The 25,218-nt window shown below is 46.1% G+C and overlaps 2 protein-coding genes across 7 annotated transcripts in view; one reads left to right on the forward strand and one right to left on the reverse strand.

Annotated features, from left to right (window-relative positions):
- dcbld1 (discoidin, CUB and LCCL domain containing 1) lies at positions 1–24,204 on the forward strand. Of its 4 annotated transcripts, none has more exons than XR_003410090.2 (16): positions 1–201; positions 2,605–2,811; positions 5,026–5,190; positions 5,892–5,943; positions 6,236–6,311; positions 9,474–9,607; positions 11,727–11,767; positions 13,116–13,307; positions 15,588–15,703; positions 15,783–15,939; positions 16,055–16,159; positions 16,302–16,386; positions 16,801–16,850; positions 17,540–17,659; positions 18,228–20,232; positions 24,132–24,204. XR_003410090.2 is itself a non-coding variant. In XM_027001665.2 (15 exons), exons 1-15 carry the CDS (start codon positions 123–125, stop codon positions 18,788–18,790), a joined length of 2,142 nt encoding a protein of 713 aa, XP_026857466.2. In that variant the 5' UTR covers positions 1–122; the 3' UTR covers positions 18,791–20,495. The 4 variants fall into 4 exon arrangements, 2 of the variants coding, with proteins under 2 accessions (XP_026857466.2, XP_026857467.2); XR_003410091.2 differs by lacking the exon at positions 24,132–24,204 and having other exon boundaries at positions 18,228–19,435; positions 20,074–20,495; XM_027001665.2 differs by lacking the exon at positions 24,132–24,204 and having other exon boundaries at positions 18,228–20,495.
- The window catches only part of gopc (golgi-associated PDZ and coiled-coil motif containing), a 9,612-nt gene continuing 5,675 nt past the window's right edge, over positions 21,282–25,218 (reverse strand). For 2 of the 3 annotated variants that reach the window (XM_035524281.1, XM_027001667.2), the window contains 4 exons: positions 24,642–24,737; positions 24,312–24,476; positions 23,584–23,758; positions 21,282–23,215 (listed from right to left, as the gene is read on the reverse strand). In XM_035524281.1, the coding sequence (XP_035380174.1) occupies positions 23,094–23,215; positions 23,584–23,758; positions 24,312–24,476; positions 24,642–24,737 (558 nt within the window). In that variant the 3' untranslated portion in view covers positions 21,282–23,093. The remainder of the gene's footprint in view (positions 23,216–23,583; positions 23,759–24,311; positions 24,477–24,641; positions 24,738–25,218) is intronic. The other variant, XM_027001668.2, reaches the window with a different exon arrangement.

The following is a 25,218-nucleotide window of genomic DNA, read 5'->3' on the forward strand; positions in this document are numbered from 1 at the left end:
GAGCGCGTCTCGAGAAACTGCCGACGCAAACGGACAGCGCGCTCCCCAGCGAAATGGTGCCGTGAAACCAGTTCGGTTCGCGTTGGCTGCTTATTGATGATTTACAGTGGCTTGTAGTTGCGATGTCCGCGAACGGAATATTACATGGATTGATTTTCGTTTGTTCGACAATTAACCTGCTTGTACTCGCAGAGAAACCGGGTAAGTGGGCAAAGCTAACACAACAGGCTATCCAGATAGCGATGTAACAAAATAATTGGAAGGAAAGTTGTAGTCTAGCTTTTGTCGGAAAAAAACCCAATTAATTTAAACGCAGAACGTTTGGTCCGTAAAACTGTAAACCGTGTCTTTTAAAGTAGGCTAACTGAAGGTTGAAGAATGACCCTGCTTACATGTGACTACACTACTTGTTCGAAGATGTGTGGGACATTTCTCTTTCAGTAACGTTAGTATACTAACTGGTGCTAACTATCGTTACATAAGATATACTTAACAAGTTAACTATCGCCCATTTATATAGCTACATTCCCGCGTTGCAGTTGTTTTAAAAAGTAACCTAGCTAACTGGCTAGTTAGCTATCCTACCTGATTATATCATGAGTAGTTCTTTGTTAATACCGGGTCGTTCATGTTCCCTATACGTTTTAGCTAGTCAAGTTCAAGAAATGGGAAACTTGTAGCTAGTCAGTTGAGTGCAACTTAGTAGTTATCTGTACTCATTATTGTTCTCTCTACACTTGCTACACTCGTGTAGGTTATCGAATAGCTTAAAGTCAGGAGCCAGAATTTGGTTAACTAACTTGTGGAGGTGCGAAGGTCCTGTCAATAGCGCACATTACCAACACATCTAAACGGAGAGGAATGACTCTAACATGTTCTAATTTCCTAATCAAAAGCTTCATTCTTCTAACGACTGCGATAATCTGTTGGAGGTGCGTGTTTACTTCGAGGTTCCCATATCCTTGTTGATCCTTTTAGCTTTTGGAATTGCAGAGGACCACCCTCTTGTCAGTGTTCTGTTATGTTGTGTTTTGGCATGGGGGATGTATCTTATCACAAGTTTTTCATCTTTAAAGCCAGGCTGCATGTGCAGAGTCATGCGCAGTGATACACAGTGATGGAGCACGCACAAAATGCAAAGAGAATATTTTCCACTAGTTTCTTTGTTATTCACTGACACTTTTTCACATGTATTTTTCCTCAAAGGGGCCTTTTAAAGGGTAAATTGGCTTCATAGAGTACCCATGTCTTATTTTGCTGAAATTTAGCCCAATAAATCATCAGACATGACTTGCTGTCTTCCTTTGCAGAAATGCATAGCTTTTCCAGGTGTCCAGGTACAGGGCAGGTTTCTCTTCTGTGTATTTTAAATGGGCAACATAAAGGCCTCCAACGCTACAAGGTTTTCAACCCACACTTTACCCTTTAATTCACAATAACGGCAGTGTGTGGCTTTTTATCATTTGGCCAGCCTGTTACAGGTGGCGAACATTAAGGGTGATTTCAGCTGGTTTTCCCTACGTAGGCCAGTCAATGAGCTGTGCTATGTCCTCAGTGGTTTCAGGGCCTGCGTGTGGCCATGGCTAGTGCATGGCAGGTGTGTTTTTCCAGTCTGTTTTTTTGTTTTTCCTTTCACTGCGCCCTCTCTCACGAGCCCGCCAGTGCATCTGGGCTCGGTTCAGCCACAAAGGATGTTCACTGGTCCTCAGTGTGAATGTAACGCTGACTAATGGCGGCTATTTTTATAGGCTGCTTAATGTGGTGTCCTACCTTCAATGTGTTCTCCAGTGCTCCTAGTTCTTCTGTGTCCACTATCTTTTAAGAATGTCTCCATATTCTCTGAATCGAGTCTTTCACTTGTGTCTACAAGTACAGCTCATGGAAGAGGGAAGTAGTACTGGAGCTGCACATGTCTGTGCCTCACCTACCTGAAAGTTGAGGGATAAATGTGACGTACACTCACTCTCACCCTCTGCCTCCTGCCCTCCCCCCTCGAGAATTTGTCCCACCTCCTTCGCTTGTCCTCCTGGTCCCTGCAGCTGACTACCCCGACCAGCCTGCCGACTCTACTATCCTTGTCTGAATAGTCAAGAGTAATGGCATTCCTCATTTTGCCGCCAGGCCTGGTTCTCATGCTCCCTGCCACTTGTTGCCTCAGCCTGAGCTTGGGATACACGTCAAGGCTATCTCGCATTGTGCCACCACTTGCCATGCTTGGACGTGGCATGCAGCTGTTGAAACAGCGTGATGTATGTAAGCTTGCTCTTGGTTGGTTGTCTGGGAACATTGTGTTTGATTCATGCTGTGTTTGTTTTTTTTTGCTGTTGTCTTATTTGAAAGCATGATGCAATATTCAGTCATCCTTTTTTCTTGCGCTGTCTTGCATTTTAGCTTTAGCTTTAGTTGCTGTAGTTTTAGGTTTACTTTCTATGGGAAATTCCCACAGGCACATGCAGAACTTTCTAGTGTACCTCGGAAGTTGCATGTACTGCAACAAATGTCCGTGTAAGAATGGTGGAATGTCCATATAAGGATTTATTCTTCAGCTTGGATCAGTCATTACACCATCATCTGAAGGAGTTTGTCTGACTTTGTTCTCCTCAGATGATGGTTGCGGGCACTCTGTCCTGGGTCCACAGAGTGGTCACCTGTCCTCTAAGAACTACCTAGGCCTGTACCCAAACAACTCGTGTGAGTGGAATATACGCGTCTCGAGCAGCCTTCGCATTGTTCTCACCTTCGAAGATCTGTCCATTGAAGGGGAAGACTGCAGAACTGACTATCTGAAGGTCCTGAAAGAGTCAAAGCATGGTGAGCAGTTGATGTTTCATATGTCACACGTTTCCTTTTTTAAATGCTTTGCAGTTATACATATTAGTTTCCCAGATGCAACAGATAGGGATTCACATATGAAGATGCCAATAAATCCAAATCTGATCCTTGGGATGATTGGATAACACTTTATATTCTATGTTGACTTTTTTGAAATACAGATTTGGAACATGATTTAATATCAATGTTTAGTTGAAACTAACACACAAACACTTCTGTGTGGTGGTTTTGTTTTTTCTTGGGGGGGGGGGGGGGGGGGGTTGGAACTTGGTTTTTAAAGGACATGCTTCTTTTGATTTTGTCAGGGAGGTGAACAGTCCTATTGTTCAAGGCCCAGATGTCTCCTGTGCAGATGGGATTAGCACATGTTAAGACATTGTGCTTCTATTTTAAGAACAGAGTGAGAATTTCACCAGGTGTGGTGGAAGAGAAGGTGCAGTCATTCAGGAGGGAAAAAGCTTGTTAATTTGGCAGCAGTGAACAGTTCTTGCTAGGCTGTTGGTGAAACCCAGTGAAGCTATTTTATCATGCATCACCTTGCACAGCGCAGGCCTGTGTTTATGGCGCTAGCTGTCACATAGCATCGGTCACACCAACAGCAAGTACTGCTTACTGTTGCACAGCTAGTAGCGTCAGAAGGAGATTCTCCAATAGCCCAGCTATTGTCATTCCTTTTCTGTGTCTCAGTCTGTGTTTCTGTCTTAATCCCCCCCACACACACACACTATGATGAGTATGAGCTGGTTTATAGAGGCACAGACTGATAAGAGGGGAGAATAGTGGACCAGCACGTGTTTGCTGTTTTCTAAAGGATATTGTGTTCTGCTCACAAGTGGTTTCACAACATGTTCTAATGACCTCAAGAGGAACAGTGTTACTAAATTGCTTGACCGTCATAACTTGCACACGTTTGATATAGAACACTCAGTTCAAGAATGGTATTTCTAAATGTGCCTGCAGCGTTCTAATTAGGGTGAATTGCACATAGAAGTTTAGTCCATCTTCCTCAGTTTCCCTACTTTACAAGCCAGAAAGTTTCACTGAGTTTTTGAAAAGGGAGGCGAGTACTACATGTCGGAAAGTTTTCACTCTGTACGGGAGAGCAGGAGCAAGAGAAGGCCTGGGGAAGAGCGTCAAGTAATCTCTTGCTGTCAAGTAATCTCTCGCTAGAGGCTGCAGCCTGTCAGAGCGCTGGGCTGGGAGAATATCACTTTACCACCGTGTCAGGTGGAACAGCTCCTCGCTATTCAGTCACGGCCCGTCACCGACTCCCGGGCGGAGAGGCCTCACCGCTCCTCCCGCCCACCCCATACCGCCCTATTGTCTCGCCCCCGTCACCTATTTCCAGTCAGGCTCCTGCTCCTCACAAAGGGGGAACCTTTTTTCCATCCTTCTTTCCTATGCTGTCTGAAAGGCAGGAAGGAAGAGAGGCTTCAGATGACAGTGTGCTGTGTGCCAGGGCTTTATCAGGCTGGAAACTAAGGGCTGCTCAAGAGCCACCAGCAGCAACATGGTCATATATACTAGTAGCCTATTAAATTGCACATAACAAAGTCCTGCTTTTGACATTTAAAGCCCTTAATGGCCTTGCTTTTAACATCTCTTGCTGATCTCTTGAAGCATTATAGCCCACCCGGACCACTTTGGCTAGCTACTGGTAATCCCTAGGATCATTTGGGAAGATGTTTCTCTTATATAGTTATTAAACCCTGAAATTTCAGCGTTCCAGCCAGAGATTAAGAAATGCAATCTATCTTTCTCTCTCTCGCTCTCAAAGTTTATGCAGTTTATTGGGTATTGTATTTGGTTTCATTGTTTAAATATATTGTTCTTTTAGAATTTTTAGTTATATTATTTATTAATGTACCTTTTCTTGTAACCTTCAATGAGGCTAATATTTTCTATGTAAACTAATTTTAGATTATGGACTCAAGGCAAAATGATCTCTCTCTCTATCTATCTATCTATCTATCTATCTATCTATCTATCTATCTATCTATCTATCTATCTATCTATCTATCTCTCTATCTCTCTATCTCTCTATCTCTCTATCTCTCTCTCTCTGTCTCTCTATCTAATCATAGCTCAGGTGTGTCCATCATAAACATCTATAGCAGTATTTGGCTTCAGTTCTGTTTTTAGTTTGGGTATTTTCTTTTCTTTGATATATGGGTCTCTGCCCTTCTGTGTTAGTGTACTGGCAGCACTGTGGGGGGGTGCAGTCCCTTCCTGGGCCATACCCAGGGCCCAGCCAGCCACTCTACACTGACGAGAGTGAGCTCACCGTGAGCTTCCGTGCCAGCCGCCACACTCCTGGCAGTAGCTTCCAGCTCTCCTACTCCACCGTAGACCACAGAGGTAGGCCAGACGTCTTACTTCCTCTCACCCTGAGCACAGCTCTTTGCGTACAGTCGCAGGGATGTGGGAGGAAGCTCTTGGCCAGTGATCACCAGCACCTGCTTCCAGAGACCTGCCTTCCTGCTGAGTTTTGGCACCAGCTCTGTCAGCACGCCTCTTCCTGCCAACCAAGGCGCTCGACAACACCCCGTCCAAGCCCTGCCCGGCTGGATCAGGTGTTACATGCTGGAAATGAACGGCAGGAAGGTAGACCTCCAGGATCACGGCTGGCTGCCACTTTCCTTCTCATGGTCCCCTTTTCAGCATTTTCTTTGGTCTGCTTATCCTGGTAGAATGCTCTTTGGTCTCTCCTCCGCCCAATGAACAGCACCTCTCTCCTGGGCAAGCCGTGTCCTGGCTTGACTCCACTGCTCTGTCTGTGCTCAGGTCCTGTGCACGAGTCTCCTCACCTAGCATGTCCTGACACATTATGCCAGCACAGATTTGCTGTCTATGCCTGAGCATATGCACTCTTCTGCTTTTGTGTGTGTGTTCATAATTGGGCGGGGGGTTTCAGCCGTGTGTGTGTGTGTGTGTGTGTGTGAGACACACACATGTCAATCATGCTTTGCTGTGTTAAGTGTCACGTCCGCTAAGGATATCTGTCTTGGCTCTTCCATTATTGTCCCTCATTGTGTATCCTCTTCTGTTTTCCTCTTCAGACATGCTCACATGCTCCAACAAAGGCATCCATTTCTCTCTTTCACAGTACAGGTATGCGATTTGCTTATATAAACACATTCCACTGCAAAATGTGCAAGGTGTAGCTCTCTCTGCTATTTATTCATAAAGTCTACCAGTTCATGCATTTCTACCACAATGGTGAGCTTCTAAACTCCAAGGATTTACAACAATCAATTGTGACCTCTTTGCAGGTCTGAATCTTTCTGTTACTTTTCTTTTTCATCTTTCTGCTTTGAGCAGCCCTGTAGGTCTCATTGACCTGCTGTGTGAGTGCTGTAATTAGCCAGAGCATGAGCGGCTGCTACATTGTCTCCCTGTGCAGGAAGTACTGTCCGGCCGGATGTGGTGCGGAGATGGCGGCTGAGGTAGCCGGGGACGTCTCGCATGGCTACAGACACGTGAGTGCGGCCTCATTGTTCTGTCCCGGTATTACGTTCTGCACCTTGTCACAGAGGAGAGAGGAAATGTCCCCAACACCTATCCCTCAGGACCAGTCACCTCCTCCATGTTTGGGGGGTTATATGCGAGACATGACCACTTTGTGGGGTGGTTTACTGTACTTCCCCAAGCACAATGTTGTTTATGATCAGTGCTCTGTGGGCTGGAAGAACCATGGCTTGGCAGAAGCTCTTCTCAACAGGAGATCTTTACTGTGACCTAAAGGCTGGGAAAGGCAAGCACTAACCACCTGTCTCATTTTCTGTCAGACTTTTTTTTTGTGATGGTATAGTGCTGAGTATCTGACAGAGCATGGGAAAGTGTCGGTCTGAGTATCTGTCCGACTGTGTCATGTTGAAAGACAGTTTGTACAGGTCTCACCTCTCATAGTTGGTTTGAAGTTTGGGTTGTAATCTGAGGTCCATCAAGCCACAGCAGTTTATTCAGATTATTCTAGCCCTGTTTGAGAGAGGCAGAGAGACTTGATTCAACTCATGTGGTTAGGCTTTTGAGCTCCCCCACAAGCACTTTAGACTTTGGGAATCCACTCTTTAAACTTGGCATGGGGAGCGCTTCTCTTCCTGTTTGTCATGACCGACATGACCGGCCACTTTGTGTCACTCTGTAGTTGTCTTTCTGCTTCTCCCACTTTCCTCAGTGATGGTAGAGGGTCAGGTATGAAATATAGTTGTGACATGAGTAATTAATTCAAATTGCTGGCTTGAGCAAATTGGCAGATTGGAGCAGCAGTAACACAATTTCTTGGGTGAACTGTTATGTTGTGAGCACGTGGTTTCAGCTTCCCTCAGTATCATTTTCTATGTGCAATGCGCATTGCAATGCGCAATGCAATGCGTGGAAATTTGTGTAGCTCTGACCTTTGGTGGTACTCTGTTAGGGGGTTTTCTTTCTAAAATCAGTTACACAGTCCCCTTCAGACTGGCACTGCTGGGTGCTAGTCACTTGTGTTGTGTTGTGCTCATGTTGGGAAATTCTGCCAGTGCAGTCGGAGTGTTCACTGTCTCCCAACAATATGCATTGTGCTTGAGGGTCTAGCCAGGGTAGTTATGAGGGGCTCCCTTTTTTAAGATCCTAAATCCTCATCCAAATCAACACATGTGGATGAATGTTCCAGCAGATGGATGCCTGATGGTGGTCGCAGGTTAGGGGCCACCATGAGCCCCTCCTGTTCTGCTGTAGGCAGCTTTTGTCAGGTAAGTGTACTCTCTTCCTGAGATGAAGGCAGTGTGACTGATTAGCTTACACTAGCCTCTGTGAGGAGGGGTAGGAAGCAGGTACATCACACGATGCCCCAGAACATGAGTGCATTGCCAAATCTATCCATTCCGTACACACACACACACACACACAAACAGCATTTAGCTTCACATGGCCCATTTAATCCCACCTCTGTGTTTCCTAATGCCTTCATTCACTGTCCAAATGAAACTCATTTACACAACAAGAGTAGGGTGCCTTTTGTGTAAACACAACTGATCAAAGTCCCCTTAGCCGCAGTGTTCTTCTGACTGCTCCGCGTGAAGGGGTTGTAAAGCTTTCAAGGTGCTGTCACTGTGAATGGAATTTTTAATAAGGTAAAAGACTGTAGCCTATTGCAGTGTTCATTCTGAAAGGCCTTCCAAATAGGAAACTGCCTGAATAGGTTGGATTTGTTTCCAGACAATAGAACAGAACAGAACATGTACTGTCACCTGTTTTAGTTATGTGTGAGCAGTTATTCTGTTGTAAAGGTCATCTATTCACAATGTAAGAACCCCTTCACCTTAGGCTGTGGTCTATGGGTCGCCCATGGTTCAACCGTGAACGCACCACTCTCTCTCTGCTCAGTCACTCAGCATTTGCTTGACCTGGTATTGTAACTCTTACTTTACAGTGGGCCTTGTCCCATCACTTTAAGTAATGCTCTGAAATCGGACGCACTGGAACAGTTCAGGTGCTGTCTTAAATAGGAGGAGGCTTAAGTCGACAGCAGTAGCGCTGAGCTCCGTAATCCCACCCCAGAAGTCATAACTCCAGTGGTCAACACCACACTAGACTCCCGCAGTGTGCGGGTGAGCCTGTGATGGAGGAGCGGAGATGGAGAGAGAGAGGAACGCTCCAACCAGATGTGTTTATGGCCCCTGCCACCGGATAGGTGATCAGAGTAATGAGGGGGACAGATGAGGCCCCAGATAAGGGTCTGTTGCCGCATCGCACTGTGGCCAACCAGCCTAGAATGTGTGCTTGCCATTCATGCAGCGCCATTTTGCGATAGGAGCTAGACAGGTGGAGTAAAGGGGGAGTAGGAAAGGAAGATTCACTTGCCCACACAAATTATAATGAAAGCCTCACGATCAAGAGTACAGAGACCATCCCCCAACCCCTGCATTGTACATAGCTGTGATGTTATTTACTGCAGTGATTTGACAGTGTTTGTTTGTTTAGACTTCTCTTTTGTGCCTCCCTTACCTGGTCTAGCCTGCTAAATAAAGCGGTGTCTGAGAGGTAATCATTCTGAAGATATTTTGTAGGACTAAATACAGTTTTCCGGTAGGCACTAAAAGAGGGGTGTTTCGCATTCCTTCAGGATGGTGCAATTACGGTAATTGTCCTGCCTCAATTAAATTACAATGTGCCTTTCATTCTGATTTGTGCTGGAGCAGGGCCACACGCTCCAAGAGGATGAGTGGCTTGTGCACAGCCACAGCCAGCCTGAGCATTCTTAAAATGTCTCTGTAAATTGAATTGAAATGCCCTTGTTGGCCCAGATTACAAGGACGAATTTCTGTAACTAAGGCAGGCGTCATAACATCACTCTGTTAAAATGTCTCGCAGGGTCTTGCTTGTTGACGCAAATCCTAGAAAAGTAGAAGAATGGAATCTGACTGAGGCATTCTGGATATCTGTTCAGTATTTTTATTTTGTATAAATTTTTTTATGCATGTCAAATTAATTCCATTTACCGAGCACTTTCATCTGGGTGGTGGCCTTTTACTTAATGCTCAAAAAATATTTGCATGCATTGTGCTTTGAGGCCGGGATTGTTGAGGCTCACAGAAAGAACCATCCTATGGTGTTCTCTCAAATTCCTTGTTCTCAGAGTTTTCTCTCTCTCATTTCAGACGTCAGTGCTGTGTAAATCTGCTGTCCATGCCGGCGTCATTCTGGATCAGTTCGGTGGACCAATCACAGTGGAGGAGCACCGGGGGCTATGGCACTACGAGCCAGTCCAAGCTAATGGCATCCTGTCAAAAAGGTATGGCTTTGCTTAAGCTCCTGGCCTTCTCTTATTCACTCTCATCACAACAGGCGTTGCTTCTAGCTTCTCACTGAACCTTTCTGTAACGTGGCCCTGTCACCTTCCCCTTCCTGCACTGTAAGATGCAAAATGTAAAAACTCTTCCACTGATTCAATTACAGTGCAAATGAAATGCACCTAATCCATGTCTCACCTAAATCCAGCCAAGTAACCACCCTTTAATGTCGTTTGCTTGGTTGATGAAAGCAATTTTATAACAGAGTATCCCCAGAGCGTGTTCCATACATGCCCTGTCCTGGACAAGTCTCAACATGTTTTGTTCTTTTTCTCCTGCCCTTGATCTCCTTTTATCTCCAAGCCTGTGCATAATTTATCGCTGTGAGTTAAAGATGATTCCTGCGGTTATATCTCAGTGGAAGGGTCCAGCACTGCCTGACGCTTTGTGGGGGCCAGGTCTCGTCCACACTTTTGTCAAAGTGCATAATCCTGCTTGGTGATGTAGGCACCTGTGGAGACATAAAGCACTGGAGTCACATTAAGATACCTAGCAGGCTGTTGGAGCGGTAATCATCACAGTCATTCTTTCCTGACATGTTTCGTCCCCAACAGGACGCAAAGCGCTTGTCGACCACACCTTGAAACTGCTGCCTTAGTCAAAGTCTGGGGTGGCTTAAAAAATGCCTATCTGTAATGCTGATATGCAGTGCCATCCTTAAGCCTGCCTGTAGTGATGAGAGCAGACAGTTATTTGAAGTGTCACTTGGCCATCACCACAAATGACTTTTGTATTGATTTACCCTCAGGGTGTATGGAGCCACTACTTCTAAATCACCACATAAACATCTGTCAGGGCTTATTGTTTATATTGTTTATCACATTGAAGAAAAAAAAGGTTTATGGTGGTAATTATAGCAAAAAAAAACACTATTTCTAATTCAAAAGTGAAACAACAATCATCTTTAATAAACTACAGTGGTGTTGACTGAAACCTAGGACAGTGCTGTACTTGACAGGGAAATATGACTGACCTCTAAGAAGTTTCACTTCAGCACAAATCGCTAATTTCTAGTCATGTCATCAATTGGAATGTATAGCTGCATAGTTAGAACCTGATGCCGACATGACGTTTGGTATTTAGACAGAAGACGTGAGCTCTTAAACATGTCCAGACAAGTTCACATTGACTTCTCTGTAGCACCCTGCCCAGCACTGAAGAAGTATTCTAGGCATTGATTAGGAAGTATATCGGCTATGAAGGATTATGCTGATGATGATGTAATATTTACATTTACGGCATTTGGCAGACACTCTTATCCAGAGCAACTTACAAAAGTGCTTTGTCATTTACTCATAGAATGGATCCTAGCCAGTAGGTTAGAGTTCAAGATGAGTTTCAGTTACTCAACATAGGTGTAGGATCAGTGGTCATTTAAATATTCCACAAATAAATGGGTCTTCAGTCTGCATTTGAAGACTGCAAAGGACTCTGCTGTCCAGACACCCAATGGATGTTCATTCCACCGCCTGGGAGCCAGGACAGAGTAGTCTCATGCTTGTTTTCCATGAGACTTGAAGCGCAATATTTTAAGATGAGCCGTACTTGAGGTTCAAAGTCCCACAGGACAACTTCAGTCTTACTGAAGGATCAATAGGTTTCAATAATCGCTTTTCGCTCCTCCTAGAGTAGCCAGTAATTCAGTGGCCAGTTGATTTATTTATAAAAAATTCTAGTTTCAATAGCTTGGTGTGGATAAGAGTGATAAAGTAAACCCAGCCAGGAAGTCCAGCCTGTGAAAACGACCCACTCTTAAGTAATAACCGAGAGAGATGCAATTTCCCTGCCATGGCCCCGGTCAATTACCCCCACATGGCTCTGGTGAGCAGCCTAGCTTTGCCTCAGCCTTCCATGCCGTGGAGGGATCAGAGGCTTTCGAGGGGACAGTAGGTGGGCGTGTTCAGTGGGAGGTGTTCTCTACACTCCCTGACTGGGCGTTTCTCTCACATGGCAGCCCCCCCCCCAACCTTTTCACTGTAATTGTAATCACTGTGCTCTCTCTCTCTCTCTCTCTCTCTCTCTCTCTCTCTCTCTCTCTCTCTCTCTCTCTCTCTCTCTCAGTGGCTCTTTGTCTGAATCACTCTTCACATTTGTCACAAGCGGTAAGTGTCTTTTTTTACATATTTATCCATTTATGATTATGATGTCTGATTATGATTATGGTCTCTATTTTGAGTGAATTTTCTGCCTTGTCCATCCTCCCATTATGTGCTACATTTTATTTACACACTGACACAAAACAAGACAGTGGAGCGGCACTGGATTTGCTAGTTTCTTGTTTTGCTGATGAGTGCAACACCTGCTCATGGTTTAGCAGGTTGGTTTGGCAAGCGTGGGAACTTCTTGTCTGACTTGCTTTGTTTTTGCCTGACTGAGTCTGGCACCACGAGCCGTTTTCAGCAGAGCCGCACTACCTGTGCTGGCAGGCCTCAGATGTCTCTCCGAGCTCCCAGAAAGCCAAGCGCAACAGAGATGGGCTAAACAACTGGCTAGCTGCCAACACGCTGCCTTAACGGCCACTCCTCACACCTGTTCTTCAACCCAGCTTTTTGTGTGTGTGTGTGTGTGTGTGTGTGTGTGTGTGTGTGTGTGTGTGTGTGTGTGTGTGTGTGTGACACCACTAGCAGGTTCTTAAACCAGTTAGTCTATAGCAGAGTTGTTCTAAAACCTGGCTGATCAATAACGTTTTATTGGGGTAGGATGGCTGAATGACAAGCGCACCCTGTGGGTGAAGTAGATAAGCAGCCAGCGATCGATGAGCTCCATTGTGGAATTTCCTTGGACCACCACAGTGCGTGCTTGATTGTGACAAATGCCCCCCCCCCCATTACTGTCAATCTACCCCAAGCCGCTTCAATCGGGCCCTCTTCACTGGCCCCCCCATGGTGCTTCCCCCTCCCGTGCTTTGTGGAGTTGTGGAGTCATGAAGTCCTGCATCTTCCAGCTAGATGGACTAGTGGGTAGTGGCTTACTCAGTTCTGCTCTACACTGTACTTTTAAAATTTTGTCAGCTCCAAGCAAGAAAGTGTGAAGGTGTGGGGAAAAAAAGACTGGTGTCAGATTTCTTTTCATTTTCTCATTTCCATGTTCCCAGCACATGTGCCTCTTTAAATATACATACGGTGGCTTTGTTTGAGGCCTACTGTACCTGTTGAGGCAGTGTACATCATGAATGGGATATTGCTCCATGTGGATTTTATTATAGCAAACAATCTCAAGGCACAACAAGAAAACCAGCAAGCTCTTTGTTGTTTTCTTGAAGTTCATGGCTTTCATGTCCATTTTAACTAGGCAAAATGAAAACCGATGTGTGTGTCTGTTTGCATATACTTCAGAGCATGCAACACTGACACTGTTTACTCCGAGTCTTCATCTCCTTTGACTATTTTAAGTGACAAGTAATCCATCCCTCACGTCTCTCTCCTCCTCTTCCACCATCTCCCACCACAGACTGCACGAGGCAGACCGTTCTTCAGCCAGTATCTGCTAGCTCCTCGTGGCTAAGTGATGGACCGGTGGGGTCTGAAGTAGACTGGTCACCCAATACCACCCACCTAGTCTCTGCTACAGGCATCTGGGCCACTGAGGCCAAGGGCAGACAGTGGCTGGAGCTGGACCTCGGAGAGAAGAAGAGGATCACAGGTTCGTTACCACAAGCATACTCATGATTCTGCTGGCTTCTTCTCCTGTGCAGTCTTGGAATAGTGTTTCCTTTGTGTGTTGACCCATGCCATGCTTGACTCGGTCTCTCACCCAGTCAACTTATGCAACTTGTACCTTGTACAAGTGCTTGTCGTGTGTTTGTCCGTTCCATTCCAGCAACAAAGCACCATACAGGCTGAGTGGAAGCGGCAATGCTCTGGTGTGGATCATCTCTACACCAGCGCAGTGAATTTCTGCTCTGCTTTGCAGCATTGCGAAATCTAAGATGCAGAAATGTAAAGACCGATTCACCAAGATCTGAATGATCAGTGGCTGAGTGGAAATGCTCTCTTTAGATTTCTGCTTTCCTTAGAGTATGCTCTCTTAGGTGGGTGGGTTCTTTGTCAGTTTTCAGCCTTTTCCTCTCACTGCTGCTGTAAAGGTTAATAGGATTAGGTCCCTGCATGTAAACATCTGTCTGACAGAGAAGAGAAGGGATCAGGATAGGCCTGGGTCCAGGGCCTGTTCTAAGGGGTAATTATCCTTACAAAGGGGCATTCCTGTGACTGTCGAGGGTGTATCCAATGTTATAAGCCCAGAGCAATGAGAAGGCCTGCCCCCTCCACACTCACCCAGCACCCAGCTGATGGTTGCATCTTTTTACCAATTCCTGGTATTGCATAAAAGAATTGAAAGACCTTCTGTGTCATTCCCTTGCAAATATACACGCCTTTTCACAAAGGCACATTTAAATATAGGAGTAGGCCGGATGTGGCGTTTATTTTTGAGCATGTTGTGTGTAGTCAGCATGACCAGGCCAATTTTATGCTTCTGAAGGAGTCTCTGTGCACACAGACCCAGAGAATACCCACTTTGTCTCCCGTATGGAAGCCTGGCGTATAGATATGCCTGCCCTTACTGGACTCAGCACCCCAAAGAGTGGAGGCTCTGTTATCTTAACGGTTCTGTGCGCTTGCTACAGTGTGCCACTTCCATATTGTCCGTCCCACTCTGGTGGGTCTTCCTCAGCTGTGAGAATGGAATGTTACCAGTGCTTTTCCTCTTAAAGAACATTTTGATTTCTTCTTCAAAAGCATCTCAACACTTAGTCTTTGCCTTTGAATCTTTTTGAACTGTCTAATCATCTAAATAGTGGGTTTCTTGTACATCACCTTTAAGTCAGCACACACATTAGGTACTCTTGTGGATAGTTTGGGGGTGGGGATGTGGGGGGCTACAGCAGGGGGGCATCAGGGGGTGGTGGGAGTAGCCATGGCAGCTGAGATGGGTTGAGGCTGAGTAACATCATGATATCAGGGGTATGTGTACCTTGGCAGAAAGAGGGAATAGATTTTTAGGCATGTCCAGGTATGAGGTGTGTAAATTAGGGAACTATAATGTGCAAAGATGGACTCCAGCAGATCTAGCTATGGCAGCTAAAAGGATGGAGCCAGAAAGAAACACAGGCATGAGGGCACCCTGGAACATGGGCACCCTGCCGCTCTCAGTCAACAAACATCAGTGATAAAAGAGAGGTAAAGTGACAGCATCATAACATCCCAGTTTACCTTAACTCTCAATGCCCCATGGACCCCCAGATGTACACTTTTAACTAAGATGGGAAGTAGTTAATAAAATGCCTGATTTTATAATCAATATGAAATTTTACTGGGAGCCAATGTAAAGTATCTAAGATAGTGGTGTGATCAAATTCTCTTGTTCTAGTAAAAACTCTGGCTGCTGCATTTTGAACTAGCTGGAGCTTGTTTAGGTACTTGGTGGTACAGCCAGTAGTCCAATCCTGAAGTGATAAATGTATGGACTACCTTTTCAGCATCATTTGAGGAGAGTATGTTCCTAATGCCAGCAGGGAGTCTTGCACAGAATTCCAGTCAGCCTTCAATTGGCTGCATTCTGCCCTGGGCCACCAGTGTTACCTGTGGGAGCTGGGTTAGGGCAGGCAATCTCCCTCCCATGTTCTGGTACGTTCTTGAGTTGGCTGCTTTGCACTGACATCATTCCACTCTAATGGGAGAAAATTGAGCCACTTAAAGAGACACTTGAGGATTGAAATCTGAGAGTTGAGTCTGTGAATGATCACTGAAGTGTCTAATCTGTAATTGTAATCTGTAATTGAGTCATGCCATGCTGGAAATGAAGGCTTGTTGTGGAGCTTCACATGAACAAATGCATTTCATCTGTTCCTCCCAAAATTCACTAAATACACACTGGTGTTTAAAACTACTCTAAACTACCCTCATCTAAATTTGTTACTTTCAGGGATTTTGACCAGTGGTGTGTCTTCGTCTGATCACTATGTGAAAAGCTACAAAATTTTGTACAAGGAGAAGAGTCATTGGCAGACTTACACCCAATATAACTGTTCTGAAGACATGGTGAGACTCTCCACGCGCACTCATTCACTTCACATTAAATAACTGGTGTGGATGTAATGATGGTTAATTTTGTGTGTAGATATTTGAAGGAAACGTGGACAGCCTCTACCAGGCTCGAAACACTTTCCGTCCAGCCATTATTGCCCGCTATGTCCGTGTGGTCCCTCTCCAGTGGCACCAGGGGATCGGCCTGATGGCGGAGCTACTGGGCTGCCCTATAGTGCAAAACTTTCCAAGTACGTATGTGTGGTGGTGGTGGTGGTGGTGTTTGGATGGTGGGGAATGCATGTAAATAATGGGTAATCCAACAGCTTCTTCTAATCCTTTCCTTTGCTGATGCTGGGGAAGCAGGTGTGCAGGTGAACGTGTCCTCTCTGGTCCCGTTGGCAACTCACCCAAAGCCCCTTCCGGGCGAGGCTGACCTCAGCGAGCCTGTTCCTTCTCACCCAGATCTCGGTACAGCTTCACTGCCCTGCCCTGCCCTGCCCTTGACAAACCAGTCTGTTCTCACTTCTGCAATGTCCTGTACATAATGGGCCTACCAGTGTCCTGCACTGTACTGCTTAACGCCCTGCCTGCTGGCCCTCTGTCTCCGCAGTTAACATGGTCATCATAGGGGTGCCCATCCTCGTGTCAGTTATTCTACTCATGACTGCGATCTGCCTCTTCAAGGTATTTCACAAGTAAGTGCACCTACATTGCATAGCTGTGAGTGAGCATGTCTGTGTCCATCTGTAGATCGGTCTGTGTGCCGCTGTATGGCAATCTGCATTTGCGGTGAAGCCCCGTTTTGTGGGCCTCTTCGCTATGGCCACCAGAGCAACAGGGAGTCGAAACAAGCCTCCTGTAACCAGGATCTGCAGTGAGACCTGAACTGCTCGTCCTTGTTGTGGATGGGGGAGGGGCGGGGCTGTTCAGAAAGAGGAAGGAGGGAGGTGTAAAGGGCAGCATCAGGAGATTTGGCCCTGTGGATGAAGGCTGGGGCTGGAGGGTTATGGAAGAAAAGATATAAGAAGACTGCAGGGCTACAAGAAGACCTCAACTACAGGGGCACCAGCTCTGCTGCTTTCACTGAGATCTCTCTCTCCCCCCCACAGGAAGAAAAACAAGGAGAATGGGTATGACTCTGCTGATAAGCCACAGACAGGTCAGTGCACAGGCAGCAGCTGGGACAGCACTAGACACTTCACTCTTCTTCAGTCAGCGCTTTAGACACGCTTTAAAAGCTCCCAACATTTCACGATGCAAAGAGAAGCTGGCAAAGCACTAACACTGCAGTTGTCCAGCAGCCCAAACAGTAAGAGAAGGAACTATATGAACTATATTAGATTGTTGTATTTTATATGGGGCGGGGGGGGACAGCAGCTGTAGTGTGGACAAGGCACTGTTTGTTGCAGTACCTAGTTTGCAGTTGTTAGAATTCCTAGTTGGGCCCCCTAAAGAGTTGTCTGTACTTGACTGCATATGCGTTTTGGGCAAATGTTCAACAAAAGTATATAAGATTTGCATAAAATGTTTGGCAAGTGAATGAGAGAATCTTTGGGGGTTGAAGTGATTATAAGATAAGTATGATGAGAGATTCTGTGCCCTTTCCCACATTTTGCTACATTCCTGCTACCATTTTTGCTCTCCCGTCTATCCTGTTCCTGCCTTTGCCTGTTTGCTTATCACTGTTCCAGACACCCCCAGCACCCCCTCTTCCCCTCTTGCGCACTCTCCTGACACGTTCTCACACACCACCCCCAACATACATGATTTACAGCTTGGGGGTTCTGCTAGTGGAAGGCCCATCCTTTCATTAAACACTGCCTGACTGGTTAACTTTGTCATGTCAAGGTTGCTGGAAACAGGTGAAGCAGCCGTCTGCTAGACACCTGTCCACTGAGTTCACCTTCAGCTACAGCTCGGAGAAAGACCCCCTGCCCAAAATGGACCTGGTCACCAGCACCATGGCAGGTCAGATGTCCGGGCTGCTCCAACGGTCTGAAACCACATCCCTTTTGTTCTCGCCGCAGTCACTCAGGACTTCATGGTTGCTTTTGTACAGCGTGAGCTGCAAAGCTGAGTTTAGTTGAGCCTGGATATGACAGGCCCCTTCATCAGTTTGTAATGTTAAGGAGCCTGTGTGCGCGTGTGAGGAGCTGACTGGTCTCTTTAGCGCAGCAGGGGGACGGCCAGACAGCCTTTTTCCTGCTCCACCGCTGAAGTGGTGAGGTGTCTGGCACCCCTGTGGTGGATGTGACGGGTCAGGATGCCCTGCGGCTCCTGCTTCACCTCCTGAGCGGTACTTAGTAAAGGTCACGGGCACGTGTGCTCTCACTTGAGAGTTAGCATATCACAAGGTTCCTGGCAGAACACATTCTTCATTTGTTTTGAAGTAAATGTAGTGATTTAAATGTTAACTGTATAGTGGATCTATCACTAGAGATGGCGCACAAGAAACCCTTCACCTGGTTTGGCCACTGTGATTGTACATGTTCTGTGCTTCCAACCAGTTGAGCTGCTGTCAACTCTCCTTCTACAGACTACCAGCAGCCACTGATGCTGGGGGCAGGCACAGTGTCCAGGAAGGGCTCCACCTTCAGACCCATGGACACAGACGCCAAGAACGATGCTAACGAGGCCACCTCCCATTACGACTACCTGCACACAGCCAATCAGTATGCCCTGCCACTGACCAATCAGGAGCCTGAGTATGCCACACCCATCATAGAGCGTCACACGTTCCGCAAGGACGGCTTCCTGCCAGATGCCAGCTACAGCGTGCCCGGAGTTGTCCTTAGCAAGAGCCCCTCCTTTAAGGCCCGGGATAGCACCAACTACCGAAAGCAGGCTGGAGACCTCTCTGGCGGCTACCAGACGCCACAGGTCAAATCGGACAGAGCGAACTGTTCCGAGGGCATTTACGACAGCCCTAAGGTCAGCAGGCCAGCTGTGGTGGAGAATGGGGCCTGCTCGGACTACCAGAAGCCCCAAGGGAAAGGCCCAGTGCATGAGAGTTACTCGCGACCACGGGACTGTGTCTGGCCTGAGCCAGCTGTCCCCCACAGACCAGACCCAGAGGGCAGTAGCCTGGGTGGGACTTGAATGTGACCTGGGTGGGACCCGGGCAGACTCGTATGCACTGTGATGTGGTTCCTGCTTAATATGACCTCACACTATTCTCCAGACTCATAACTTATTTCTGCATATGAGAGCAGCACTTTTGTATGTTTGTGCATGTGTATGGCAGGGAAGAATAGCTGTCCAAATTAATGGCTGCTTGGACACATCATTTTTGTTCTCCTGTCAGACAAGTTTGATATTGCTTGTCTTACTGACATGGAGAGTTTTACTGTTATTGTTTTTTAAGGGGCAGGGTTTGTTTTTAATCTAATACTCTGCCAGGAGCAGAGAAACGTGTTAAAGTACAGTTTGCAGAGTATGGAAGAAATTCTTCCCTTACTGTACTTGGATTACTTGAATGGTTGGAATATAAATGAGGTATGTGGGAGACAGTCTCAGTGCTTCTATAATGTGACACATCTTTTCTGAGCTGCTGTTGGGAATTGATATTCTAAACTTGAAGCACAAGTTTGCTTTAGTTCGGTGGTACCTTGAGACAGACGGGCAGGAGACGCCACAGCAACAAGACATCACCTTTCCCAGGCTTGGGAGCCCATTCCTTTGTAGAGCCTCTACAGAGCTGATCAACTAGTCGGCTCGATCCTGGCCCAAAATAGCTGGTCTCAGGTCAGTGCTCATGGGCCATTTCTACTACCATTTCCAGGTTCATGGATGTGTTTATCAGCAATGATGTTTCTGCACTCAGCCCTGCTCTGCCTCAGTGACTGACCCAATCCACAAAGTGTCTGTGGCTTTGTAAATGAGTGACTGCTGTATTTCAAACTGGGGAATAATTGTTGGGAATAATTGTTGGGAATAATTGTGGAATTCTGCTGCAGTTAACAGTTCAGTAGGGGGATGTTTGTCAACAGCACTGACACTTTCTGTTCCCTCGTGTGGGAAATGTTTTTGAGTTTGTTAAAATTATTAATGTTTTCACAGAGACAAATTCCTACATTTCACTCTATTTTTGAACAGGCCATTGGAGAACAGACTTCAGAAAGCAGTAGAGAGCCTTGTTCAGTAGGACTCAGTCCAGTTTTTGTAGTTTTGAAATGTATATTGTAATGTTGGAAAAAGTAAAATGGAACAAACAAAACCCTTAGCTTCTGGTGGTGATTTGGAAGCACCTACGTGCTTGGTGTTGCTACTGAATTGTGGAGTCTTGGGTCTTCGTTGGCATTGGTTTGGTTTCTGGAAGATGTTTGGAATGGCAGTCCTTGTGGATGTCTAGCATTGCTGAGAGGATCCTTCTGTGCCAGCAGGCCTGTGAAGCACTGGGCTCTGATGTTCCCACCGTGGTCCTCCTACTTGCCAGCTAAGTCCTGAGTGTTCCCCTGCCCCCACTCCACCCCCCAGCTGGCTTGGTTGTGACCGGGTTGGGGAGAATGTGACCACCTCAGCAGCAGCCGCTGCCTGGACTGGTAAGCGCGGGACCTGCCGTGACCCAATCATGCATTCCACGCGCCCTCCATACACACAGCAGGGGGGGAAAGGAATACTGATCCTGAAGCGTGTGTGTTGGAATGTGGCAGTGAAGTGTCAGTCGTGGACAGCAGCTGATTCCCACTAACGCCATTGTTCCAACCTGCTGTCAGGCCTCGTATACAACATCTGAAGCATGTACCTAGTTTATACAGTAATGGTTGTTTTCCCAGGTACATTGGGTTTCCAATTTTAAATAAAAATCACATTATGAACTGTCAGAAAATGAGTCCTTATATATTTAATATAATTTAAATTTGGGGTAGACTTTATTACTAAACATCCATTATCAGAATAAGAAAGAAGCATGGTAACATTCAAGTGAGTGAGTCATAAGTCAGAAGCACAGAGTTGATCCAGAAAGCAGAATCCAGCTGACCGGCAGTCCCTCCCTTTCTAAGGTCTGTGATGAGTAGTTGTGTGTGTGACTGGACTGTTCACGCCAGGGTGCTGACTCCTCTCCACACTGCCACCCTCCTCTTGTCCCGTCTCCCGGCTGTCTGCTTGCATGCACGTGTCAACACCTCCCCCTGCACCAGGGCATGATGAAAGCAACGGAACGTTTCACCTGTCTCCAGGACTCCGGTTTTCCCGCTTCATCCAAAATTCCATACCTGTCCACTCACGCAGGCCTCCAACAGCAGGGGTGGTCTCTGTGCTGCCTGGACATACCTTGCAAATATGAAAATGTAGAAATATGGTTATGCAGGAACAAGACACAAAATGAAGAGAATAAAGTTCATTGTGTGTCTCTCTTCATAATTCAGAACTATTACATAGTGCCCTTGTTTTGTCAAAACCTAAGATATAAGTTTGTATATTAGGGCATATGTGCAAGACGTCAGGATCACATTGCCCCCTAGTGTTGACAATATAATGCAAAATGTAAACCTAATGGTAAAAATTGTACTCTTAAGTTGATATTCCATGTGTGCAATGTCTCAAGGTTTTCAGCTAATGGTAAACACTTCCTCAGAGAGAAAACAAATAGGCAAATAAATTTTATTCAAATAGTTATACAGTAACTACAGATATAAGATGTTCATACCAAATCTCTCAGGCTGCAGGAACACAGAACAGAGGGAAAATGTGATAACCATAGAGGGTAATGATAGTAAGAACTCCAAGAGAGAGCAGTACCACCTCCAGGCTACATTGAGCCTGTTGGCGTCAGATGTCCCTGTCCTTGGCACGTGTTACCCAAAACACTCCTGTTGCATCCGTCAGATATGGCCGTGAGCCGACTGAAACGCTGTTCAACTTTCCAGGGGCTCTGAAGAGTAGAGAAGCTGAGGGAAACTGAACTGGGGTCAGAGCTGCTATACATACACCCTAGCTAAGAATACAGGGTAAATTACATCTCTGTGAATGCTCCAAGACCAACACGTAGATGAAATACTGGTAGACTTTTTACTTTATATTTGTTTGATATAAATTCTATAAATTAAATATGCAGCAGTCAGTGGAACAGTTATTTAGGTTTGCATCTCTGATGTACAGATAGATGTTCTCGTAGGGTTTTTAATCCAAAAATCCTTTCTTGCAGACATCGCTGTAGTCTACAGGTCACATGTCTTGGGTTTATCCTAGAAGACTAGTGCGAGAGTGGTCATAAGCCATGGCTCTAAAATATATGTGATGGGCAAGAGCAACAAAGGATAACTCCAAGACCTGGGGAGGGTTTTTATGAACTAACAAATATATTGCACATGTTCAGTGGAGGCATCACAGCAGATGAGATCATGAGTTAGAGTTAGAAGAACTGCTGGATCTCTATGGACCAGACACTTTTACCTCATTTCCCATGGCCAAGCAAGTAGCCACTGAATAATAAATACTTTCATTATTGCCTCCTTAGCCAGTAGCCTATCCCATCACAATAACCATCTAATTCATCAGAGTTGCATTGTGGACTTGGAAGCATTCAAAAATCTTACATACTGTGCATAAAACTGGCACGGCTCATACATTTTCATTTAGAATACTCACCCTAACAGAGGCTATTTTCTTAATACCATTATACTTTGCTAAGGAAACCACCCTTTAAATCAAATCAAATCAAAAAAAGCACTACAAATCTGTTACTGCAGATACAGCCAAAGGTACTGCAGAATCAGGATGACACAACAGTGATGTGAAAAATGTTAGGTAGTGAATAGTGTTACAAAGTTGGGGCATAACATTTCTCTCTCCCCCCCCCCATGATATAATGTCCATCACCTTTTTTGAACACAACTGAGAGCTAATAACACACTAGGCTCAAATAGCAAATCAAAAACAAAAGTTTGCATGGTAATGATTATATGTTGTAGGTTGACATTAAGTTGTTACTATATCCATTTAATTGACATATATAATAGCAGTGCAAGGATTCTAGATTCTAGAGATACCCAAGTAGAGGGGCAGCGCATAGGCCGAGTTTACCTGGAATGGAACTGCACACCAAGTAAGAAAAACAGCCATCATTTCCTGTCCCTTACACAATATCAGACCTTACAGCCGAATTCCTGCTTTGAGCTCAGCCAGTTCGGATTTACACTCTGCCTTTTCCTCGTGTGCTTCTCACCCAACCGAAGGTGGCGACATGAATTTGTACGTGCTCCATTTTCACTCTAGGTCCCCAAGCGATCTCCTGCGGACTCTGAAATGGTTTCTTCTTTGTGTAGTACAAAACGCATCACGCATGTTACATATCGTACACGGACAGGGTCTTTACATCTCCCTCCTCCTTGCTCCTCACTCCTCCTCCCTGGAGACGAGGTGCGAGGTGAGGATCCGCTCTCCCATCCCTGCAAGCTCCTCAGGAGGAGCTGCTCTCCCGGGACTCGGCGGTCTTAGAGGGTGTCTCCTCCGAAGGGCTCTCGCTGGAGATGCCCGTGTCTCCGTTCTCCCCGCCATCGGCCATCGGGTGCTTCTCCACTGCTGGATGGTGGAGAAATGTCAGCCAATCAAACGTTACTTCCACACACTTTAACATCACGACGAGCAACCTGCTTGATTTAAACCTTGGTTTTTGTTTATGAGGATTTTTGATATTGGTGATGACGTTAGGATATAATGGAAGTGTTGCTTTGCACAGATGCAATTCTGAGGCAGCTGGTTAACTCGTAGCGTGAAAAGAGTGTGAATGAAACGTAGCTCAATACACACTATGGGTGAGAGAAGGTGTAGGTTTACAAACAAGATGTGTAGCTGAGCAAACATGGTCATTGTTTTGGTGCACTGAGGTGGGTGTTGAGGATTGCCCACCGAAGCGACTGTATTGGGTGGGGTGGGATTGAGGCACTTGCCCTGCAGCGTGGCACCCTCGGTGTTGCCGTTGCCGTGGCTGACGCCCGAGCCCTCCTCCAGCTCGTCCAGGTAGAGTCGGTAGCGATGGCCGCTGTCGTCTTCATACTCCACATTCTCGTCGTCAGAGTCCACCTCCGGTGCCACGTACACCACCTCGAACTCGATCTCCCCCCTCTGGAAGACACACAAGTGATGGCGGTATCAGCAGGCGTGCAGCATTGCAGTGACAACCCAGACTGTTAGCACGGCCAAATTTAACCCACTGTGAGCACTGTCGAACACCATTCCTCCCACTACTGCACAGCGCTGTGTCTGAAGGCCTTTCTGCCAATTCCGGCTCTCTAAGCCAATGCAACTCTCGGAATGTGAGTGCAATTTCCAACTTTGAAACTTCACTAACAAGTCATATATGGTGTTCCAACCAAAAGTACCGGTGCCATTTCTCACTCCTAATTAAAGTATTATTCCAAAAATAGGTCTCAACAAAAAGACTAATGTGTACCACTGAACTTTTGAAACTGCCACAATTCTCATTTGATGTTTGCAGCTTTGCTGACAGTATGAACACCTGTTCACCAAAGTAAAACTCTTCTCAACATGGACAAAATTGTAAAAAAAATGTAAGTATACTGCAAAGTCCAGTTTAACAAGCACATTACCTAAACACACGCTATTGGCTTCTTTCACTGGGGGAATTCGTAGTATGTAATGTGCAAGAGGTCGCCACCTGCTGGGAGAGGATAGTAACCGCCTCCTTGTGCTTGGCGTCCCTCAGGTTGATGTTGTTGACGGCTAAGATGGCATCGCCCACGTGCAGGCCGCCGCATCGCTCCGCTGGCTGGGCCGGGTGGATCTCCGAGATCAGAATGGGAACGCCATGTTCTTTACCTCCCTGAGCAGAGATCACGCACATGACCAAATCAGATCGGAACGGGCAGGCGAATCCCCGCTAACTCACAGGTCTTACAGCACACCGTTAACAGTGAATTTGAAATCTCAAGCTCTTGTAGCTATAAAGTACACACTGTCTAAGGTATAAAACCCAGCATGGACTGACCGTGATTGAGATCCCGAGACCTTCATGATCCTCTTTGGACAGAGCCACCTTGCGTATGGGGCCGACTCCCTGGGTCTTCTTCAGAGAGTCTGGGTCCTGGAGAACGAAGTCAGAACAAGTCCGTGACAAACCACAAACAGCATTTTGGATACAGTTACGATAACTATGTAGAAATGGAATAGGGAGGACACCCACAGAGCAAACGGGAAGAACCCTCATGAGGCACTGTTATGTACACTGCGCTTGTACTGGTATCTATCTACACAGAGTTGCCAGTTTATTAGTTATACCTACAATACTGCTGTAACCGCTGGCTACCAATCTTCTTCCACTCAATTCTCTGTATTCAGAGGTTAGACGTTGATACATTTAGCTGAGAGGTCAGTGGGCCAGACTGGCTCAAGATGACCAAAAAAGGCTACGTTAAATCTCAGAACAGAGAAACAGCATCTCAGAACCATAGCTGTGGCCATAAGCACGTTACCGCGGAAACGTGAGGCATCACTCTATATTCTTCCAGGTCAGGACATTGTCCGGAGTTGCACACATGCAGTGCCCAGCAAATTTTCCATGTCAG

The sequence above is a fragment of the Electrophorus electricus genome, chromosome 3, assembly GCF_013358815.1.
Source record: "Electrophorus electricus isolate fEleEle1 chromosome 3, fEleEle1.pri, whole genome shotgun sequence".
NCBI lineage: Eukaryota > Metazoa > Chordata > Actinopteri > Gymnotiformes > Gymnotidae > Electrophorus > Electrophorus electricus.